The sequence below is a fragment of the Suricata suricatta genome, chromosome 3 (genome assembly GCF_006229205.1).
Source record: "Suricata suricatta isolate VVHF042 chromosome 3, meerkat_22Aug2017_6uvM2_HiC, whole genome shotgun sequence".
In the NCBI taxonomy this organism is placed as follows: domain Eukaryota; kingdom Metazoa; phylum Chordata; class Mammalia; order Carnivora; family Herpestidae; genus Suricata; species Suricata suricatta.
The window spans coordinates 18,254,598-18,276,147 of record NC_043702.1 but is presented as its reverse complement, the minus strand read 5'-3'; the positions used below and the strand labels follow the sequence as shown (position 1 = coordinate 18,276,147).

Sequence of the window (21,550 nt, the reverse complement as noted above, 5' to 3'; positions counted from 1 at the left end):
ATACACACACACACACTGTGAGGGAAGAAACAAATGTGACAAAATGTTAAATAATGAATCTATTCAATTTCTCTTTAGATTTGAACATTTTCAAAGTAAAAAACTGATGAAGAATTTGATCATATTTGATACTGCTAATTTTTTAAAGTACAATAATGGGAATGAGGGTATTATTGTTTAAAAAAAAAGAGTTCTTCTAGAGATATTGAAATCTTTATTGATGAAATGATCTAAATATCTTGGATTTACTTCTAGGGACACCTGGGTGGCTCAGTCAGTTGAGTGTCTGACTCTTGATTTCGGCTCAGGTCATGATCTCACAGTTGGTGGGGTCAGGCTCCATGCAAACAATGCAGGGCCAGCTTGGGATTCTCTCTCCCTCTGCTCACTCACTCTCTCTCTCAAAATAAATAAACATTAAAAAATAATCTAGGGGATGGGGTGGAGAAGGAAGATGGGGTACAGATGAAACAAGACTGACTTTTTAATAATTACTGTTGATAGTGGGTACAAGGGTGAACATTCATTATACTCATCTCTCTACTTCTGTCCTTGCTCTATATTTTCCAGAAATTAAAAAATAAATGTTGCAGGAAAAGCAATGTCTAAGGGTTTCAGTTGTAGTAAGAAGGTAAATGGAACTGTGACATTAAAGAAACGGGAAACACAACAAAGGCCTGCCTCCAACTGGGGAAGACAGGAGCTAGAGAATAGAGGGTTTTATAAAAAGGATACAAAGTCATTACTAAAGTTTGCTCTCCCCAAAGCTGTCATATGGTTGTAAGCCACCTGTGGTTACTAACAGTTTTGATAAATCAGTGTTCTCCCTCACTGGCACAGATAATAAGACAGAACTAATTGTACAGAAGAATAACTTCCTTTGTTAATTTTAGGGAGATGTAAGACTTAGCAAAGAAGTGAAAGGAAGAGTTGAAAGCAAGAATTACTGGTGGAAGGCAAAAGGCAAAAGCGCTAATATTAACTAATGATATCTAAGGGTGGTGACTATAGGTTTAAGAAAAGAAAGGGATTTCCTAAAGATACTTGCATCAATAAAGGGGGACAAAAAGGAAAATCAGATCCAAAAACCACCAGCTTTTTGTTTCCATTTAAATTGAGAATATACTGGGGCGCCTGGGTGGCTCAGTTGGTTAAGTGTCCGACTATGGCTCAGGTCATGATCACACGGTTCGTGGGTTCGAGCCCCGCGTCAGGCTCTGTGCTGACAGCTAGCTCAGAGCCTGGAGCCTGTCTTCAGATCCTGTGATTCCTTCTCTCCCGGACCCTTCCCTGCTCACGCTGTCTCTTTCACTCTCTCAAAAATAAAAAATAAAAACATTAAAAGAAATTTTAAAAAATAAAATAAATTGAGAATATACTAATTCTTACTTTCACTTGCACCTAAACTAACTCACAATTGATGAGGCTTAACCCTAAGAATACAGAAAAATAATTGTGATATACTACTATTCTCTTCATCTTCAAAATTTCAGGCTTGATGTACTGAAATACATCACAGCTACACAGATAGACATAGATAATATGGATATCAGGAGAAAAATATTAGATTGTTACAGAAAGAGGCAGTAAAAGTTTTAATACCTAAAAATCTTTAAATGTGCACAGTGCAAGTCAAGGAGGCTCAGCTCTATAGTTATCACTGATAGATTTGAGAAATAACAAAATATGAATAATTAACAGAAAATAACTTTCTATCATATAGCCCTTTACAACAGATGTGTATTTGCTCTAACATTCTACACACACCCTCCCAAAGCAGGCCTGTGCATCCCCCATACAGTGATCCGAAAACTGTCAAAGGGGTTAAATCTCCTCTAGCAATTCAGAGTTGGTGTACAGCCAAGACTCGAGGCTCAGAGGTGCCTGGGTGGCTCAGTTGGTTAAGCATGTGACTCCTGATTTTGGCTTAGGTCATGATTTCAAGGTTGTAAGTTTGAGCCCCGTATCAGGCTCTGTGCTGTCAGCACAGCACAGAGCCTGCTTGGGATTCTCTCTCCTTCCTTCTCTCTCTGCCCTTCTTCCACTCATGTGGGTTCTCTCTCAAAATAAATAAACTTAAAAAAAAAAAAGGTTTGAGGCTCAAAACTTGTCCTCTTAGTCCAGTGGACTACCATTATAAAGGGATGAACCCAAAGAATGGAGAACTCAATTTATACACTAAAACTCAGTACAAATTCAAATATAGAAAAATGAGAAAAGAATTATACAAATTTCTGAGAGGCCAGTGGTGAGAAAAAAGTGACCCCCCCCCCAAAAAAGACACACTTACTTAAATGCACAAAGGAATCCTAACTTTTCTTTTGATGTACTCTTAAAGGGAGAAGCTGTATTTTACCACCGCCCTCTGGATATTACTCTAAATATTTACTTCTCATTTTTTAATTGCTTTGGGGGAAAAAAAGCATGAAAACATCAGCCTTGTTACACAGAGCCATTTCACCTATTACTGAGAAGCTACCTGTCCCTACAAGGCTGCAGAACGCCGCTGTGCCTTGCTTAACACTGACTGTTTTAATCAAACCTACCAGGCTCTGCGACTGTTTTGGGCTTCTCAGTGTCCACAGGGTCTTGATTTTCAGGCATTTCTTGAATATCATCTTCTGCAAATCCAGTATCTGGGCTGCTGGTTGATTTATCATCATCTTCATGACTCAGGGATGGTGAAGCTTCTCTCTTACTTATTTCTAAAACAGCTGCTAGAAGCTCTTCTTCACTCATCCCATCGAATCCGGAGTTTTCCAATTCAGACTTATCAGGCTCTGTTCTGCAGGATTTGGAATCCTGAAGGAGAGAGTTATTTTTAGAGGAAACCAGAATACCTAAAAATATAGCAATCTTAGCATTTAAAGTGAGAAGTTTATTTCTAAAAAGTTTCCTTTCTTTGATGTTTTGAGTTATTTAATAATCAATAATTAATATATAAACTCACTGGAAAGCCTAATTTTCTTTTAAATAAATACACAAGGATACAGGTTTATTTTATGTTTTTGTAGAAATTTGGAAAATATCTAAAAATAATATAATAAATCCACTCAAAGCCCATACTCAGAGATAATTTCGACAGGTACTTTTGGCGTTTTTTCTTCCACTTATACGTGGAATAATTTCACTACACCTAATATTTTCTTTTAGGTTTATTATAATTAAAAAACCCCTTTTTTTCATGTCTATTTTAAGTGTAAGCACGCATGCATGCACAAGTAGGGAAGAGGCAGAGAGAGGGAGAAAAGAAACCCAAGCAGGCTCCACACTGTCAGCGCAGAGCCCGACGCGGAGTATGATCCCATGAACCATGAGATCATGATCTGAGCTGAAATCAAGAGTTGGATGCTTAACTGATTGAGCCACACAGGTGCCTCTAATACTTTTTAAATGTTAAATTGTCTTTTCTTTTTTCCTTTCGAACTGAGAAAAATAAAAAATGACATCAAGATTATATAAATATGAAGAAGTTATTTTCTGAAGGACTTTAATTTCTGGGAGAATTTCTGACTTGCTGTCACTTCTTATTCAAGGTGAGCAACCACAAACTATCTTTAGCTTTGAAGATGGGAAACAAGTCAATAAAAAATAACTACTACATTAACTGATATCTTACCAAAAGGGAGATTTAAAATCAAATAGTCAGATGAGATGATGCAAACTCCTAGGGAAGCTTGTATCTTCAAGGTATTAACTATTATTACATGTCAAGATAGAAAATGATGAAGTCATACCTTCTCATATCCATTATGCAAACCTTTAGATGACCTGGTTGGCCTGTTGATGTAAAACGTTTACTAGAGTCTCCCATATATTAAGAATTAGTATTAAAAAAATGAGTATTTCAGGAGCAACATGTGAAAGTAGCTCTGAAGATTAACAGGAAAAAGTGCTTTCTCTGCAACAACTTTCATTTCTTAAGTCTCAATCCTGGAAATAACTTAAGTGTCCATTAATAGATAAATAAAAATGTAGCATATGCAATCGAATACTATTTCACCACAAAAAAGAAATGAAATCTTGCCATTTGCAACAACACGAATAGATCTTGATGTTATTACACTAAGTGAAATATGTCAGAGAAAGACAAGTACTGTATGGTCTCACTTATGCGTGGAATCTAAAAAACACACAAAAAAACCTCCCACCAAGCTCACAGATGTAGAAACAGACTAGTGGTTGCTAGGGACCAGAGGTCGTGTGTGTGTGTGGCATGTGCACATATATGAAATGGAAAAAGTAGACCAAAAGCTACAAATTTCTAGTTATAAAATAAGTCAAGAAGATGTAATGTACAGAATTAGACTATTGTTAATAATAATATACTGTGGGGCACCTGGGTGGTTCATTTGGTTGAGTGTCTAACTTCAGTTCAGGACATGATCTCATAGTTCGTTAGTTTGAGCCCTGCACTGGGCTCAGAGCCTGGAGCCTGCTTCAGAGTCTGTATCTCCATCTCTCTCTGCCCCTCACCCGCTCACACTCTGTCTCTCTCTCAAAAATGGATAAACAACAACAACAAAAATGCATATTTGAAAGCTGCTTACGAAAATAGTTCTCAGAAGTCCTTATCACAAAAAAGATATTTGAGGGGGGGGTTAACTATGTATGGTAACTAGACTGACTGTAATGATCTTACTGCAATACATAGAAATACTGAATCATTATGCTGTACTCTTGAAACTGATATGTCAATTATACTTCAATTAAAAAATAAATCCCAGGGGCACCTGGGTGGCTCAGTCGGTTAAGCATCTGACTTCAGCTCAGGTCATGATCTCATAGTTTGTGAGTTCGAGCCTTGTGTGGGGCTCAGTGCTGTCAGCTAAGAGCCTGGAGCCTCCTTTGGATTCTGTGTCTTCTCTCTCTCTCTGCCTCTCCCCTACTCTCTCTCTCAATAAGTAAACATTAAAAAAAAAAAAAAAAGAATAACTTAAAAAAAATCCCAACCCAGTTTTATTTTTTATTTTTTTAATGTTTTTTACTTATTTTTGAGAGATAGAGACAGCGCAAGCAGGAGAGGGTCAAAGAGAGAGGGAGACAGAATCCGAAGCAGGCTCCCGGCTCTGAGCTAGCTGTCAGCACAGAGCCCGATGCAGGGCTTGAACCCACGAACTGTGAGATCATGACCTGAGCTGAAGCCAGATGCTTAACTGGCTGAGCCACCCAGGCGCCCCTCAACTCAGTTTTAAACAGACTGGTTTTGTAGATACAGAAAGTACACTCTTTAAACTAGTGTTTCAACAGATCCATTAAGTTTATAATCTACCCTATGTACTCATTACGTTTGCTGATGCTGGTTCTGAAGGCATGTGTTTGGACCATAAGAACTGTACAAATACTTGTCAAATATTTTGATGAGAACTACTCACTTTTTCTAAGTCTTCCTGCTGTTGTTCGCAGCCTGACACTTCACAAAGTCTCTGGCTAAGGGCCACAGAGCGTTTTAGCTCATCCTCACTGTCAGAATCAAGGCATAAAGCCAAGGAATTCTTGGATTTGAAGGTGAAATTCCTGTAATTTAAGAAAAATAAAAACCTATGAGTCTGGTAAATAAACACTTGTCCTTGTTATTTCCTTGATGCATAAATACCAAAATAAACCAAAAAAACTTTTCCATCATGGAAAAGGATTTACAGAGAAAAAAAGATATGGAAGAAGTATATTTAAGCATTACCTTTGCCCCACTCCAAAACAGCCATGCTTTGAAAATTAGACAATTCTTATGCCATTATATATCATCTGTAAACTAATCACTTTGTGCCTTTTTTCTTTTAATGATCAACCCCAAAGAAGTTTTTGTATTTATAAAGCAAGTACTTTACTGAATGCATGCAGACATGGCAATGAATAAATGTTTTTGACAACTTTGTGCATGAGGACTAAGTTTTGATCTTTTAAATTATGATCCATGTATTTTAAAATTAACAGTAACATTCCACTTATCCAATTACATGTAGGTCAGACTTTCAGCAGCCTCTAGCTTCCAGAAGAACACAGGGATTCCAAACTAAGACAAAAGGCTCCTCAGGAAAGTAGTAGTTTTAAAGCCCATGAACTTTACTCTTTAGATAGGGACCCTTTCTTTCCAGGAAATGGTGTGTAAAATAATGTAGCAAGGTCATCAAGAAATGAGAGCTAGGAAATGAGAGAGAATAACCACAAAAAGGGCTATTAAGAACTAGAAAGTCATTTAATATAAACTGTTTTGTAAGAATTAAAAGCCTCTGAGGGCATTATCATATTAAAACAGTGCAATAGGTGATACTCATAATGCCGATTCTAAGTCATTAAAATATTTAAATTATCTTCAGTGTATTTTATAAAAGAATATAAGGAATTCTGTAAGGTTATAGAGTACAGAACCATCCAAAATGGTTAAGCATTTTAAAGATGAAGGCTTAAAAAGGCAAGCTTCAGCTATGTAAAAATTCATATATGGAATATCAAATATCATTCTTCAATGATACTAGATAAGTAAGGTGTTACTGCAATGTCTTCTAAGTGAGCTGAAAATAAACTAAAAGAAAAAATGGCAAAGGTCAAAGAGCATGAACTTTCTTTGATGGAGGTTAATGTAAATTCATATACTATACAAAAAAAAAAAGGAAAATGGAAATTGGAAAAATGCAATTCATCTAAATACAAAAATCGTAAATAAACATATAGAATGATGGCACCAAGAAATAAGAGGCCACAATGGAAACCAGGAGGATTGCATAGCAATGTAGATCAAAGAAAAGAGGCAAGTGGTCAGTGATAAACCCAAACATAGTCTGTGGCTGAGAGCAACCAGGGCATCACTGCACTCCAGCCTACACTCTAGAATAGCCTCCCATTAGGTGTTCAAAAGGGTATTTTCAGTATAACTTAGAAATAGCCAATTAGCCATCTTAATTCCTCATTTCTGATTTCATGCTCACCAAGCAAAACTCAGTGTATTAATTTGCTTATGCATGTAAATAGTTTGTTGGAGGGTGACTCCTGGCTACTAAGATACCAGGGTCAAATGTGACAAAGGACATCGTAGAAGAACCAACAGCATTGTTATTCATAACTCAGCCTCTTTTAAGTTTGATCAGCATGACAGGTCTTCTAGGGCCTAATTAATTATCTTTTATCGACCAATTCTCAAAGTCTCATACCAGTAGACCCTGGAGAACAGATGACCATGCCAAATATAATGATGCCCAATGAAACCATCTCTTTCTTGAAACTATAGTGATTTGGTACATATAGAGTGCATTCCATTAATAATTACTATATTCACAGAAGGCAGCTTGCCTGTAGTAAGGAAAAATATTCATCCTGTAAATGCATCACTTGCTCACTTTCTAAGCAGCCAAGTGGTATTGCTCATTTGTATCTTGAGAACGGGCAAGAGTATTCATATCGGTACCATTTCAGATTTCTAGTCATGTTAGTCATCTGGTTTTAATTGCACTGAAAAATAATTAACAGGAGGAAAAGAAAATAGCAGTTCCCAAATGTCATTTTATGGTTATATTAGCCCCCCAAAGCCCTTAAACAACAAAAGTGTTTAATTTTAAAGATAAATGACAACCACGTCATTTAGAATTGTCTAATTAGGAACTGTGGTTCTGGTTAAATCACAGAGGAGAGATATTTTAAAAAAGTATTTTCTTCTCTTGGACAAACTTTTCCATCTAAAGTAAAAAAAAAATAAACCATTTGTAGAATAGCTACAATTCATGTGTGTTTGTTTTCTTGTTCCCTTTTAGAACTGTTCCGGTTCAGGGTCTACAACAGGAAGTCCCAGACTAGCTAGCAACTGGTGAAAAGATAATTTGGGATTTCCATGTGTATCTTTGAGGAACAGTGCTTTACACCAACAGGGGTTATTTTATCTCTTCAATCCTTAAAATCCCTTGTCATCAGTTAATTTCTATAGTTGTAGGATGAAGATATTACATATTAACAGATGATTTAAGAAGTTTAAAAACAAAATTTTGAGAGGATCATCTGAACGTGCTTCACTGTTAAAAGACTTGTTACATCCTGGAGTATAGTTTAAAAGGCAGGTTCAGGAAAATTACAAAGTATAGTAGTACAGAGCAGTTATCATGCAAAGAGAAACAAAGAGAAGGAGAGGGGATAATCTCAGGAATTAGGGCAAGCCAAATCCTTAAAAATACAAATTTTGGGTACACAAGAAATATAACTCACTTTGAAGGTGTAGAAGGGCTGGTGATGCAGGAGTTCACCATTTGAGAGGCTTTCAATGGTCTAGAACTATCAGAAAATTAGAAAATATGTAATGTATATAATTACATTATTAAAATATTTAACTTATAAAATGAATTATCCTATGCTATAGTCCCTTATGTATCCTTTTGAAAAGCAAACAATTATAATACTTCTATTAGCAATGGAAGCCAAAAGAGAAAACAAGATACCATCTCTAGGCTCTTCCTAATCCAATGATCTAAATAAACAGCATTGGAAATGAAGTCAAAGGTAATGCATACGAACAGGACAACTTTGGAAAAATTATCTTGTCTCAGTTCTTTACTTTTAAGCAACAAAATGATAATAGCTCTCATTTATTGAGGACTTACTGGCTATTAGACAGTAAGGCTGTCGTAAGAACTCACATATATTACCTCATTTAATGTTCACAACGATCCTGTTATATTCCCTATAGACAGGTCAAAGAATTTGTCCAAAGCCTTAAAGCTATTCACTTGTGGAGTTGTCACACAGCCTGGTTTCAGGCCTGTGAACATAAACCACCTGCACTAATGGCCAAAAGGAGTAACAGTTCTACCAGCAGAGGGCAGTTTGTATTAACCAAAAACATAAATTCTGAAGAAAAGCTGTAAGACAAAATCCAGAAACACGAAGACTCTGGGAAAATGTCTTTATTGTAAGTAGACCCTTGACACCTTTAGTATAAACTTGCATGATGTAGTATATATGTCAGTTACTAATCTGAGGGAAATACATTTTATAAAAGGGCATCAATTCACATTAGCAAATGTTCGTTCACTTTCTGAAAGATCTGTTTCACTTTAGCCAAGAGACCTGGCTCTCCCAGTTGCAAACTGCATAACCTTCAGAAAATCACTTAAAACCTCTATGATCCTTTTTCACCTCTAAAGTTTGAGAACTTTATGATTCTACCAAGTCAGATTTCAAGAATAAAAAAGAACTGTAATACATGGCTCCAAAGTAATGCAAGTATGCAGGAGAAAGAGCAACATGCAGGGAAGTCCTATGGTTCTCCCAGCATATGTGATGAAGCAAAATCAAAACGTGACTTCTTTTCTCCTGGAAAAATTTCTAGGAGCCACAGAAGTTCTTCACTCACACTGGCAATGACACATTTATGAAGATACAATCAATCCGGGGGACCCTGGCATAACGTTTAGTATACTTTTTCTCAAACTGCAAATCCCAAAGAGTTAGCAAAGGCATTTTTAAAAATACTGATTTTTCAAGTCCTATCTCAGCTCTCCTGAAACAGAACTTCCAGGGAAAGAACACAGGAACTGGTTATTTTTTTAGTGTTCAGGTGACTTTTATGAACATGCAAATCCCAATTAACATTCCTAAAATGTATCAAGCTTGTCTTCAATCTAAGAGAGTAAGTGTACTCTCTAAAAAGGTAACTTATTATGAAAGGCAAGTAATGTACTTGAAAAAATTTCGTTGAAGCATTTTATTTAATTACTTCCACCAGGCAGTAACTTAACACAAAATCTTAAAAAAAAGCAACATTAAAATCTCCTTATTGGTCTTATTTTAACAAGGGGTCATGTTATCTAGTTCAATCATTGTTTTGATCAGATACTAAAGCCCTTCAACTTCAAAAGGGAAGGGAAAGAAATTCTCTCAAGGACTTACATTGCCGTATGTGCGCTCCAACCAAGGGTGAAAGGTGGTTTTGTACTTTCAGTGCAATGAGAGGACAGGGTCAGGTATCTTGGAATGATGACTTGCTGCCCAATCTTGTTGTTAAGTGAGAGAGTGACATTGAAGCTATACCGTTTCAAATGAAGAATGAGAATCCTGAAAAACAGGAGATGATGACATTACCAGCGGACACTTAACAGATATTGGCTGGCTCTCTTATAGGTGAAAAGAGATCACTGTAACTAATCATGTTAGATAGCTTCTGACTCAAAGAATACATTTGGCTAAACTAAAGATCCTTCAAAGAATATTTACTGAATTCTCTGCCACGTGCTAGGCACTGTGCTAGGCACCCAGAACACAAGTAAAAGTAAAACATGGGCACTGGGTGAATAAATGAGGTCTGGGTAAAATATTTATAATGTTCCTAGAAAGAAAGAAAACAAAAACACCAAATAAAATGCATTTTATTTTAAAATGTTGGTCCTGGGTTAAATCCTTATTTACTTCAACGTTATGTAGTTTACAAACAAAAACAAAAACATGTTATATAATCACAATCGGTAATTTATTTCAAGTGTTAAACTGCCTGTATGTTTGAGGGTGAATATTAAATTTTTCAGTATGTTTTCTGACAAGAACTACTCTTAGTTCAGTGTAGCGCTTTCTCTGGAGAGAGCTAAGAGAGAAACAGAAAAGTTTTCTCCACTTACAAAAAGTTCTACAAAACGTACATGCCAAGTCTGGTTTGTGGGTCTAAAAAGGCTTTTTAGCTCTGTAGAAACACTTCTTTTCAGTTACTATTGTGCCAACCTTTTCACCTCTGATATGACCATAATCTATGCTTAATGGACTAAATTTATTTCATAGCCCACAAGAACACTTTAAAATTTGAATTTCAGAACTCTTATGGGAATAAACCTCAATTTTAGGCAAAATGTCTGATTTATGGAACACTGTTTCCTTTCTTACCATACACAGAAGCCACAAACTAAAAAAATTGTAAATTAAAGTTACTGACTGTATTTCTCTTTAAAAAGTATGCCAGAATTCATAATCTTCAAATTCATAATCTGTGAGAACACAAGAATCCAAATGATATGAAGAAATTAAAACTAATGTCAAATGTCGAATATTTTGACTAAATTTTCAAATAATCCTATCCAAAAACAGGTACTAGATAGGTAGATGATAATCAAAATCACTGCTCTCTAAAGATAAGGTGGATTAAAATTGAACATATTTGATAAAGACACTAGGTACTTCAAGAATAAAAGTAGATTGCCTTTAATACTGAAATGAACAAAAACAGACCAAGTCCAATAATCCAGGTTTATGATACAAAGGCTTCTAAAGGTCAGAATAAATTAGCCTCTAACACAAGTGACCTACCAGAAAAAAGAGAAAACCAAGGAAAATAATTCCCTTAATTATTTTTTTCCCCTTAAAAGACCAAATAGCTAGCTACTGGAAAAGGGAACATTCAGCTTGCCAAGTCAAACTGTATACTGCTTTCCTTAGTTAATGACAGCTGGTAACAACCAATGCCTTGCCTTAAGGTTTGCGCCCTCCCACCTCCTGCCTCAAAACACTCATAAATAGGAAAGACCAAATCTCCTGAGTAAAAATTGCTCAACATAACAATACTGCTGATTCAGAAAGTTATTTCTTTAAAAGAAGTTTTCTAGAAAAGAGATTATGGAATGTAAAGAACTAGTCTCTAGTTTCTAGGGGGCAGGTTCCAGAAATCCTACGCTTATAGAAAAGTGAAGCCAATAAAAGAAAGTAGAGCATTCTGCAGGCAAAGTGCCACATAAATAAATAATAATAACAAGTTAATAATAACCTTGTTTGTGGTTAAAATCTATCTTGGAAAGAACTAAAAGCTACACTACCACCACATCACATTTTGTCTAACTAGTTTGGTTTTAACAGTTCCTAATTCAGAACTGTTTAGATTATAGGAAACTTACTAATTTACAAGATCCTTTGTAAAAAATTATTCTTCTTGTTTTATTGTCACGCACACACTATTATGTGTTGGTAGCAGATTTTTACTGAAGGTTCGGGATAAGAGAGGGAGACTAGCACATAACCAAACAACTGGATGTTATACATTATCAAATCAAAAATGTACTAGTAAGTCCCTACCATTGTTCTAGAGTCTCACCAGCCACATCCTCTTGTTGCCATCTTCTGGGGACTCTCAGGTGACTTCCCTTCTTCAGCATTCCAAATCTTCCTTTCTTCTAGAAGAGCATTCTAATTTCCCACCCTCTACTCTCTCACATCTCAGCTTTGCTTTTACCAATCCATTCCTGTGAGCCTCACTTATTCAGTAATATCTATAAGTACTTCAAAGAAGAAACCCTGAAGAGCAATTAATTTTACCTGGGTAGCCTGTTAAATTTGTGCCTGACAAGAGCACACTTCCCACCACACTTCTCACAGGAATACTCAAGTTCTTCTGCCTGTAAAAAGACAAGAGGGAAAAATAAAGAAGCATGAAGTTGAATCAGCATTACCCCATTCAATGTTAATACTCTTCTCTAGTCAGACTAGTTCAGTGCAATGACAATTCTGATCAGTTTAAATTTTGTGTCTAGAGCCACAAGCCTTACTAAATTAAGACCTAGTCCTCAAAACAGTTATCTTATAATATCATGCCCTATTTCAGAATTCCTAATTTCCTCTTTTACCATGGAAACATCTCGATTTATGATAGCAACTAGACTCTACAGTAGCAGATTCTCAACCTTTTCCCCATGGATGCACAAGAACCACTGCCAAGAGTATATCCAGAGTATTTTAACATTTGGCCATAGCAGAGATAAGATCACCTTCAGGTTAGGCGGAGTTCCTGGTCTGTTAGGTGTAACTCTACCCCTTTCTTATAATGGAACTCAATCTTCTGGTGACAGCCCACTAAGAACAACTGCTCTAAAAGGACCAAAGTTTGGGGTGGATATCATTACCTAGAGAAAACTGAAACAAGAAATCCTTAAAAAATGGGGGTAAAAGATACACAGGAAAAGCTTCAAATTCTATGATAATAACAGGAATAGTAAGGAATGATAAAAAGAAAAGCAGAGTATTTGTCTTTGGATGGAGCTGAATGTTCATCATTCAAAGAACAGAATTTTTTTTTTAAACCTTAGGAAGACAACCCTGCCCATCTGCTACAACAAAACAAGAATCACTATTAAGTAGACAAAGGGTGATCCTCGCAAATTTCCCAACAGTTATAAGGACAGATACACAATAGGTCAAATTATGCCCCCCAAACTTGCTGAACATCTGTAACAGTGTTATCACAGAAACATATTTATCTATACTTTGGATAAACATGACTTTTCCCTCGTTTCTAATTTTGTCTCTAATACCACCTAATGAAAAGCAAAGAGTATTTTTTTCATTCTTCAGATCTTAGACGCAAACTTACATTGTGTCTCCAATTTTTACCACTACTAACAAATTTTAACACATGCTTCAATTTAGTACGTGTTTACAAATAACTGCTTCTAAGATTGTCTAAAACATCTGCTATTGAGTTAAATGTATAATCTACATAAGCAATCAACAATCTTCTTCAGCAAGTTAACAGGTTTATCAAGCTTTTCAAAATACTTGTTACAAATATTTCTCATTTGTTTTCCCATCATGTAATTCTGTTGAAACTCTGTCTTAAAGAAAAGAAACCAATTTCAAATACCACTACCTATGATATGTAAAATTTAGTTATGTGAAAAAACCAAAAGATATTACTTACCCTAAAGAAAAGATCAAGAGAATCTTGAATTGAACGAGGAGGGAGTGGCTTTTTCCTTCGCGGGAGGTCAATGGAGAGGTCATTAAACTGTTCTCTTTTGGGAATAATCTCTCCACAGCTGTAAGAATAAAAGACAATGGAAGCATTTAGAAGTCTAACTGTGCAATAAAAAATAAATATAACTAGATTTCAGAAACACTGTTCCCTCACAGAACTCATCAGGTACTGACAGACAAGGACTAGGCATAGGCCGTGTACAACACAGCAGGCTTCACCTTTATGAAATCAATACGGGTAGAACTTCAAGTGCAAGTGTTTAAGTACTTTATTAGAATGCTAAGTTTTTAAATTTTATTTTTTAAAAAAAGCCCCAAAAGTTAAAAAAAAAACTGAAGTATAACACACAGAAAAGTGACCCCAAACTGTACAGTTTCAGAAGTGATTAGTGACCACTACTCAAATCAAGAAATAAAATATTATAAGGTCCCTAGAAGACCCCTCACATGCTCCTTCCCAATCACTACCCCTTTTTCCCAAAAGGTAACTATTATTCTAACTTCCAGCACAACAGAGGAGTTTGCCTGTTTTTGAACCTTATCTAAATGGAACCACACAGTATGTTTTCCTTAGTCCCCTTGTTCAACCTGATTGTAAGATTCAACAACGCTTGCTGCATGGGGTTATAACCCATCATCACTACTGGCTCACATTAACCTGTTCTGAGCGTGCCACTATTCATCAACATTACTACTGATGGACATTTGGACTGTTTACAGTTTTTGACTACACAAACAATGATGCTTCAAAAATTCTATGGGTTTGAACATGCTTTCTGCCCACAGGTCCTGTCCCTGTGCTTTAATAAAACCACCTTTTTGCAATGAAAAAAAAATACAATAAATAAAAATTCTATGTGTTCTTGGTGAAGTTGTTAGCAAACCTGTTTGATTACTGGATATATGTATTTTTAAGGTTTTTATTTTGGGGGGGTGGCAGAGAAAAAGGGGTACAGAGGATCTGAAGTGGGCTCCACACTGATAGCGGAGAGCCTGTTGTCGGGCTCAAACTCACGAACTGTGAGATCATGACCTGAGCCGTAGATGGATGCTCAATCGTAGTTGGTGCTGCTATTATTAGATATATTTCTATAAATTTTTTTTTTAAATGGGCTCAGAAATACTATATTTAACTTATCTGGAAGTAACGTTACTTCTTTTAAATAGTTTTAGTTGCTGTTTTTCCTTCTGCCTGCATATCAGCATTGTTAGTAGTATTCAGTCTCCTGCCCTAGTTCTCTATTGCCGTGGCTGAAGACTGGAGAACACCAGAATATATTGTCCATTCAACAAATATTTGAGTGCCTCTCTAATAGGCAGAATTCTGAGACAATCCTTACCTTTGTATAACTCTATCCCCTTTAAGAGAATGTGTGACTGTGATGAGCTATCTCACAATGATGGATTTTACAAATATGATTAATGTTACTAATCCTAATGCTGCGTTGATAAAAAAGGAGATTATCTGAGTAGGTCAGACCTAATCACATGAGCTCTTTAAATCTGGATCTAGAGGTCTGAAATAGAGGAAGTCAGGGATTCAAAGACAGAGAGATGTACTCTGACCTGAAAGAAAGCAAAAAGCACTGCTCGAACTGCCTATGAAAGTCACAGAGCACGAAACCACAGGCAGCCTTTGGGAAATTAGTAGTTCCAGCCAACAGCCAGCAAGAAAATGGAGACTTCACTGCTACAATCATAAGGAACCAAATTCTGCCCACAACCTTAAAGAGCTTAGAGGGGGATCCAGATGAGAACATTCAACACCTTGATTCCAGCCTTCTGATACTTGAACAGAGAACCTGGCCACACCCTGCCTAGACTTCTGACCTATGGAACTGTGGATTAATAAGCAGATATTGTTTTAAAGCTGATACATTTGGGCAATTTCTTATGCATCACTAAATATGCCTCTTATCTGCCAGAAACTGTTCTAGCAGCACTGAAGCTATAGCAATGAACAAACCCAAGAGAGAGCACCTCCCTGCACAAAGCTATAGTGGAGAAAAAAAACAATAAAAAAGATATAAGTACTATGTATAGCACGCTAAATAGTGATAAATGTTAAGGGGGAAAAAACCCAAAAGTAGTGAAAGATCAGAGTAGATGGTTAGAATTTAAATAGGGTAAATTCCTAGAAAATGCCTTACTGAGCAAGTGGCTTTTATATAAAGATATGGAGGAGGATATGAGGAAAGAAAATTTGAAATGAAGGTAACAGTAAGTGAAAAAGGCCCTGAGGTACCAGGATCCTGGCATTCTGAGGGGGGAGAAAAACAAACAAACAAGAAAGCTAGTTTGGCTGGAACAGAATAAGGAAGGGGAAAGACTGGTAGGAGATGAAGTCACAGTTAACTGGGAGAAAAGAGGCTGCTGAAAAACCGATCATATGGGATTCTGCATATCACAGTAAGAATTTCCGATTTTATAGGTTATGAGGAAAAGGTTGATGTGAACTAACTTACTTCTACTTCATACAGATCACTCTGGCCACTACGTTTAAACTAGCCTACAGAGAGACAGGACAGAAACACGGAAACCAGTTTAGAAGGTATTCCAAGAGATGGCGGTGGCTCTGATCAGCATGGTGGCAAGAGGTCAGATCCTGGATGTCCCGTGAAGGAAGAGCTGAAAGGATTTCCTGACATATGAGATGCAGGGGTGCAGGAGAAAGAGAAGAGTTAAAAAATACACTGCACTTTTGGGCTGATAAACCCGAAGTAGGAAACGTATTACTTAGATAGGAAGACCACAGAAGGTTTTATAGAGAATATTAAGTACTTAGTTTTAGATAATTTAAGTTCTTTGAATGGAGACTTCTTCATATTCAATAATATATTATTACTATACTGAAATACCTTATAATAACTGAAAGCAAGTCAATCTAATCTACAACAGTTTTAAAAAAAATAAGTAGTTTTGGTAAACTGGCCACACTAACCTACAGCAAGATGTGACAGAGTCTAAATAATGGTGATTACAATCTGAGGTGTACGCAATCTTCCTTTAGCCAAAAATGACCTTGTGTTTAAAGAATGGTCTTGAAGAAAAGCCCTCATAAAGCAGTAAAGCAAAGCCTTTAAGGCTACCTTTAAGGAGGTAGTTGTATCGTGGCTGTTGAGCCCTCACAGAGCCCTACTGCCTCCCCGACTCACCACACTCTCGGGCCACTGTTCAGCCTGGCCACCTGGAGTGTCTACATCCCATGAGACAGGCCGCTTCAAGGCACAGTACACGCACACCTTAAGTGCACATCCACCATCTGGATGCTTCACAAGTGAAGCGCCGTTGCCACAGCGCAGGAGCCACTGCTCTGACGCGGCCTCTTTCTTCTAGTGCTACCTATAACCACTTCTATCAGAGGCAACTGAAATTCTCCTATGAAAAGAAGTTGGGTTGGCATCCTCACAACAGAATGATACAATCACAATTACATAACAATAATCAAAATTTTGTTTCTCTAACTTGAACAGATTTTGTTTGGAAAGTGCAGTAGAAGAAAGAGAAAGATGACTGGCAACCATATTCTTAACTGCTGGTGGGTCCTCCAGTTTGTAAATGGACTGTAACTATAAGACCTGGACTTTTAAAATAATTTATCCACTAGGGAAAAAAGACTAAAGAAATTATGAAGGCAAGAAATGTCACACATACTAGTGATGTAAAATTATCTGCATAGTGTCCATCTCAATGTTCAAAATTCTAGTCCAAATTACTAGAATGTTATAGTGAGAAGAGACCCCATGACCAGTCTATGAAAAACCAAGATATGGAAGATAGAATGGATAGTGGATAGCCAATATATGGGTATTGGGTATATTTTAAAAAATATTTATTTATTTACTTTTGAGAGAGAGAGACAGAGAGGGAAGGAGGGAGAGAGCAACAGTGTGCATGCGTGCATGCACATGAGCAGTGGAGGGGCAGAGAGAAGGGGAGTGAGAGAATGCCAAGCAGGCTCTGTGCTGTCAGTGCAGCACTCGATATGGGGCTCAAACTCATGAACCATGAGATCATGACCTGAGCTGAAATCAAGGGTCAGATGCTTTAACCCACTGAGCCACCCAGGCGTTGAGTATTTCTAAAGAAAACTCTACAACAAATGGAAGAGAAGCACTATTTAGGGAACAGCTTCCGGGGTGCTTGGGTGGCTCAGTTGGTTAAGCGTCCGGCTTCAGCTAGGTAATGATCTCATGGTTCATGGGTTTAAGCCCCGCATTGAGCTCTGTGCTGACAGCTAGCTCACAGCCTGGAGCCTGTTTCAGATTCTGTGTCTCCCTCTCTCTCTGAGAGAGATACTTAAGAAAAAGTATTTTAGCTTTTGTAGCTAAAAGAGCTCCAGTTCCTGCTCCTGCTGTCTCTGTCTCTCCAATATAAAAAAATATAATAAATAAATAAATAAATAAATTTTAGAGAACAGCTTCCTTGAGCTGAAGAAAATCCCAAATCTTCGATGAAAAACCTGCATCATGTTTAAGGCAAAATTAAACAATATTTAGATGTAAACTTGTGACACTGAATTTCAAAGATAAAGAACACCATGGATTTTCAGAAGGAAAACATTACCCACAAAATCAAGTTCCTTCCAAATGTCACACAGTGATAGGATATGATGGGAAAGTATATATAAGATAGTAAGGGGAAAGGGCTAAGTGTGATTAAATAGTTCTGTGTTAAGTTATGTGTGAAAGCCACAAAACTAATTTTTACCTACATAGAATTCCATTCTCTCTGAAAAACATCAGAGATGTACTATCAATAACTGCAAAATTTATCAAAATAGAACCCTTTGATGTATAGAAGTCCTGACCATGAGCACGGAAATTAATTAGATGTAGAAATTTAGTCTGAATAATGAATGGAAAATGGTTAAAAAGCATTGCAAAAGTTAAAATAATTCCAATTTCAATCCTGTAAAAAAAATCCCATTTTTAATTAAAAAAAAATTTGGTTTAATAAAATAAGCAACTAATAAGACGGAGTCTTTCCAGGGAAAAAGAACAAGTATTCCCAAAGTACTCAGTATTCCACACAGAGGATAAAAGGAAAAAACCAAAACCAAACTTACAGATCAAAATTAAGTGCTCAGTCAGCACTAAAGCACATGATAAAATAGTCCAGTTCTCCTTAGTTCTTACCCTACAAAGCATTTTTATAGAAGATAAAGACACTAAAAAGAGAGGTTTCGTAGAATCTGTGCATTTATGTGTCCTTATGATATAGAAAAGAAGAATTAAAACCTTCTAGAAGAATTTTAACTTCTTGCCATAAAGAATTAAAAAGGCAAAGAGTTTTCTTAGAGACCACTTACGCTTTACAGATGATGGAGTGCTGAACCTCAAATTCCAAGTTAGTAATAACAGGACAAGTGTATACCCTGGTGGCTGAAATATCTGATGAATTTTCTTCTCCGGGAACAGGTTCAGTCTTCCAAGTTTTATTTAACTTTTCCATGTCCTCTTTTAGCTGGTCTAAGCACTGACTTAAAAATTCATGAGCATCCTATGAAGGCACAATATCTTTAATTATAAGATCAAAACCTTTCTTGTCACAAAAATAGCTTGCTAACATTGTGATTTATATAACCAAAGCATTTGGACGTTAATAACATGAAAATGGTCAGATTTATTCTATCAATCTGGGGGTACACATTTTGTGAATTAAGAACAAATGACAGACTATATTTTTAACTACTAAGTGGACTAGCATAAATGACTAAGTGAATCATTCCTTATTTTAAGGAAAAGTATTTTAGCTTTTATAGCTAAAAGAGCCCCAGTTCCTGTAATGGCAAATAATATCTATATTATTAAAATATGATAAAATATACAGAAGAGTCATATATTAATATTAAACCTTACCATAAGTCCTCAGGTTTTTCAACCTGTGATGAACATATGCACACCAATCTCATTTTAAAATAGAAGTCAGGTAACACACTGAAATCATATCAATTTCCCTTATCTCTAAAGTGTTTAAAAACAATGAGTACTCACATTCTGCATATAACCAGAGAATCTCTCTGCTGTAGCCGAAATGGCATTTTTAACCTTCTTGAGTAAATCTTTTTTGGTCTCTGAATTACAGATATCTTTTTTAACAAGCAAGTGTGCAAAGCGTCTGTTAAAACAAAAGGCAACTTTAGTGAAGTTTTACAAAAGTTTGGATAGTATGATATCTAAAAGACTATTAACTAGAAAATTTTAATGTTTATTTATTTTTGAGAGAAAAGAGACAGAACATGAGTGGGGGACGGGCAGAGAGAGAGAGGGAGACACAGAGTCCAAAGCAGGCTCCAGGCTCTAAGCTATCAGCACGTCGCCCAATGCGAGCTTGAGCCCACGAACTGAGATCATAACATGAGCTGAAGTTGGAAGCTCAACTGACAGCAACCCAGGCACCCTTAAAACTTTAAACTTTAAGTGTCCAAGGCACATAAAACTTTAAGTGTCTAAAACTATTATTCTATAACTAATAAGGTAAAAGTTTATTTAGTGAGTATGTAACAATTACCTTATAAGTGCATTGAGTGGAATTTTCTTCCATGGGATACCTTGCTTAAGCAAGTCATTTGCAAATGACTGGAGTGAAAACAGAGATTGTAAAATAGCATTCATATAGCAGGTATTTCCCAAATTGGAGAAGCTGAAAATGAGAAAAAAAGAAATACTTTTGAAGACAACAGTAGTTCCTGACACATGTTCATTAAAGCGGAGGTTCTCCACTACAGTGTAGTTCAGAATCACACAGAGGGCTTGTTAAAATACCTACTGCTGAGCCCCACCTACGGCTTCTGATTCAGAAACTGTGGGTCTATACAGAGAGAGTGCAAAACTGCATTTCTAACAGGATTCTAGTTGTTACTAATGCTGCTGGTTCGGGGACCATCCCCTGAGAACTGTGTTATAAGATTATAACAAGTAAAATTGTACATTTTCAAATGAATGCTAAAAAGAACTGGGGACTTATTCAGAGAGTTATCTGTTCTTATTTCTAATTTTAATTTTTCACTGAGAAATAACTTACTCATTTCTCTTAAGTATATGCCCAGAAGTAGAACTGATGGGCCATAGGATATATGTATTTGGCTTTAATGGGTATTGCCAAACATTTCCTAAAGCACATTTATTTTTTTAAAAAACTTCTATTTGAAAATATTCCTAAACTGTCAGAAAAGTTGCACAAGAATATTCTTTATCTAGATTTATCAACTGTTAAACTTTTGCATTATATGCTTTACCACTTAATGCATCTCTCTCTTTCTCACGAAGCCTTTGAGAGTAAGTAGCATAAATTGTAACTCTCAAGCCCTATATACTTCAGGGTGTATTTCGTAAGCACATTCTCTTATATAACCAAAAAAGAATTACCAGCATTATAAAATTTAATGCTGATATACTCTTAACTAACATACTTCAAACCAATTTTGTCAACTGGCCCAATATGTTTATGTCATCTACCCGCTGGCCCCCTGGGCTAGGTATAAGCTTCAGTCCAGAATAGATTAAGGCATTTAGTATTCAGGTCTCTTTAGTTTTTTGTTTTTTTAAATCCAGAATACTTCTTCAGCTTTCTCTTTCATGACATTGACATTTATGAAGAATACAACCTCCCCCCGCATCCCCACTATTTTTTAATGGATTCTTCCTCATGTTGCGTTTGCTATTTCTTCATGATGACAGTCAGCCCAGACTGGAAAAACACATAGTGACACATAGTGATACTGTCTTCTTCCAAGGGTTATTTCATTCAGAGGTACATGATATTACTGTTCTGTCACTGGTGATGTCAATTTTGAATATCCAGTAGAACTTCCACTTCAGACAATGAGAAAGTATCAGGGCCT

At 36.4% G+C, this 21,550-nt stretch overlaps 1 protein-coding gene across 9 annotated transcripts in view; it reads right to left on the bottom strand.

Moving 5' to 3' along the window:
- USP37 (ubiquitin specific peptidase 37) overlaps positions 1–21,550 on the bottom strand; it is a 96,890-nt gene that overhangs the window by 18,402 nt on the left and 56,938 nt on the right. For 7 of the 9 annotated variants that reach the window (XM_029933808.1, XM_029933810.1, XM_029933812.1 and 4 more), the window contains 9 exons: positions 20,218–20,349; positions 19,701–19,824; positions 19,016–19,206; positions 13,649–13,766; positions 12,271–12,350; positions 9,871–10,035; positions 8,191–8,256; positions 5,376–5,517; positions 2,547–2,802 (listed from right to left, as the gene is read on the bottom strand). In XM_029933808.1, the coding sequence (XP_029789668.1) occupies positions 2,547–2,802; positions 5,376–5,517; positions 8,191–8,256; positions 9,871–10,035; positions 12,271–12,350; positions 13,649–13,766; positions 19,016–19,206; positions 19,701–19,824; positions 20,218–20,349 (1,274 nt within the window). The remainder of the gene's footprint in view (positions 1–2,546; positions 2,803–5,375; positions 5,518–8,190; positions 8,257–9,870; positions 10,036–12,270; positions 12,351–13,648; positions 13,767–19,015; positions 19,207–19,700; positions 19,825–20,217; positions 20,350–21,550) is intronic. The other 2 variants (XM_029933814.1, XM_029933815.1) reach the window with 2 other exon arrangements.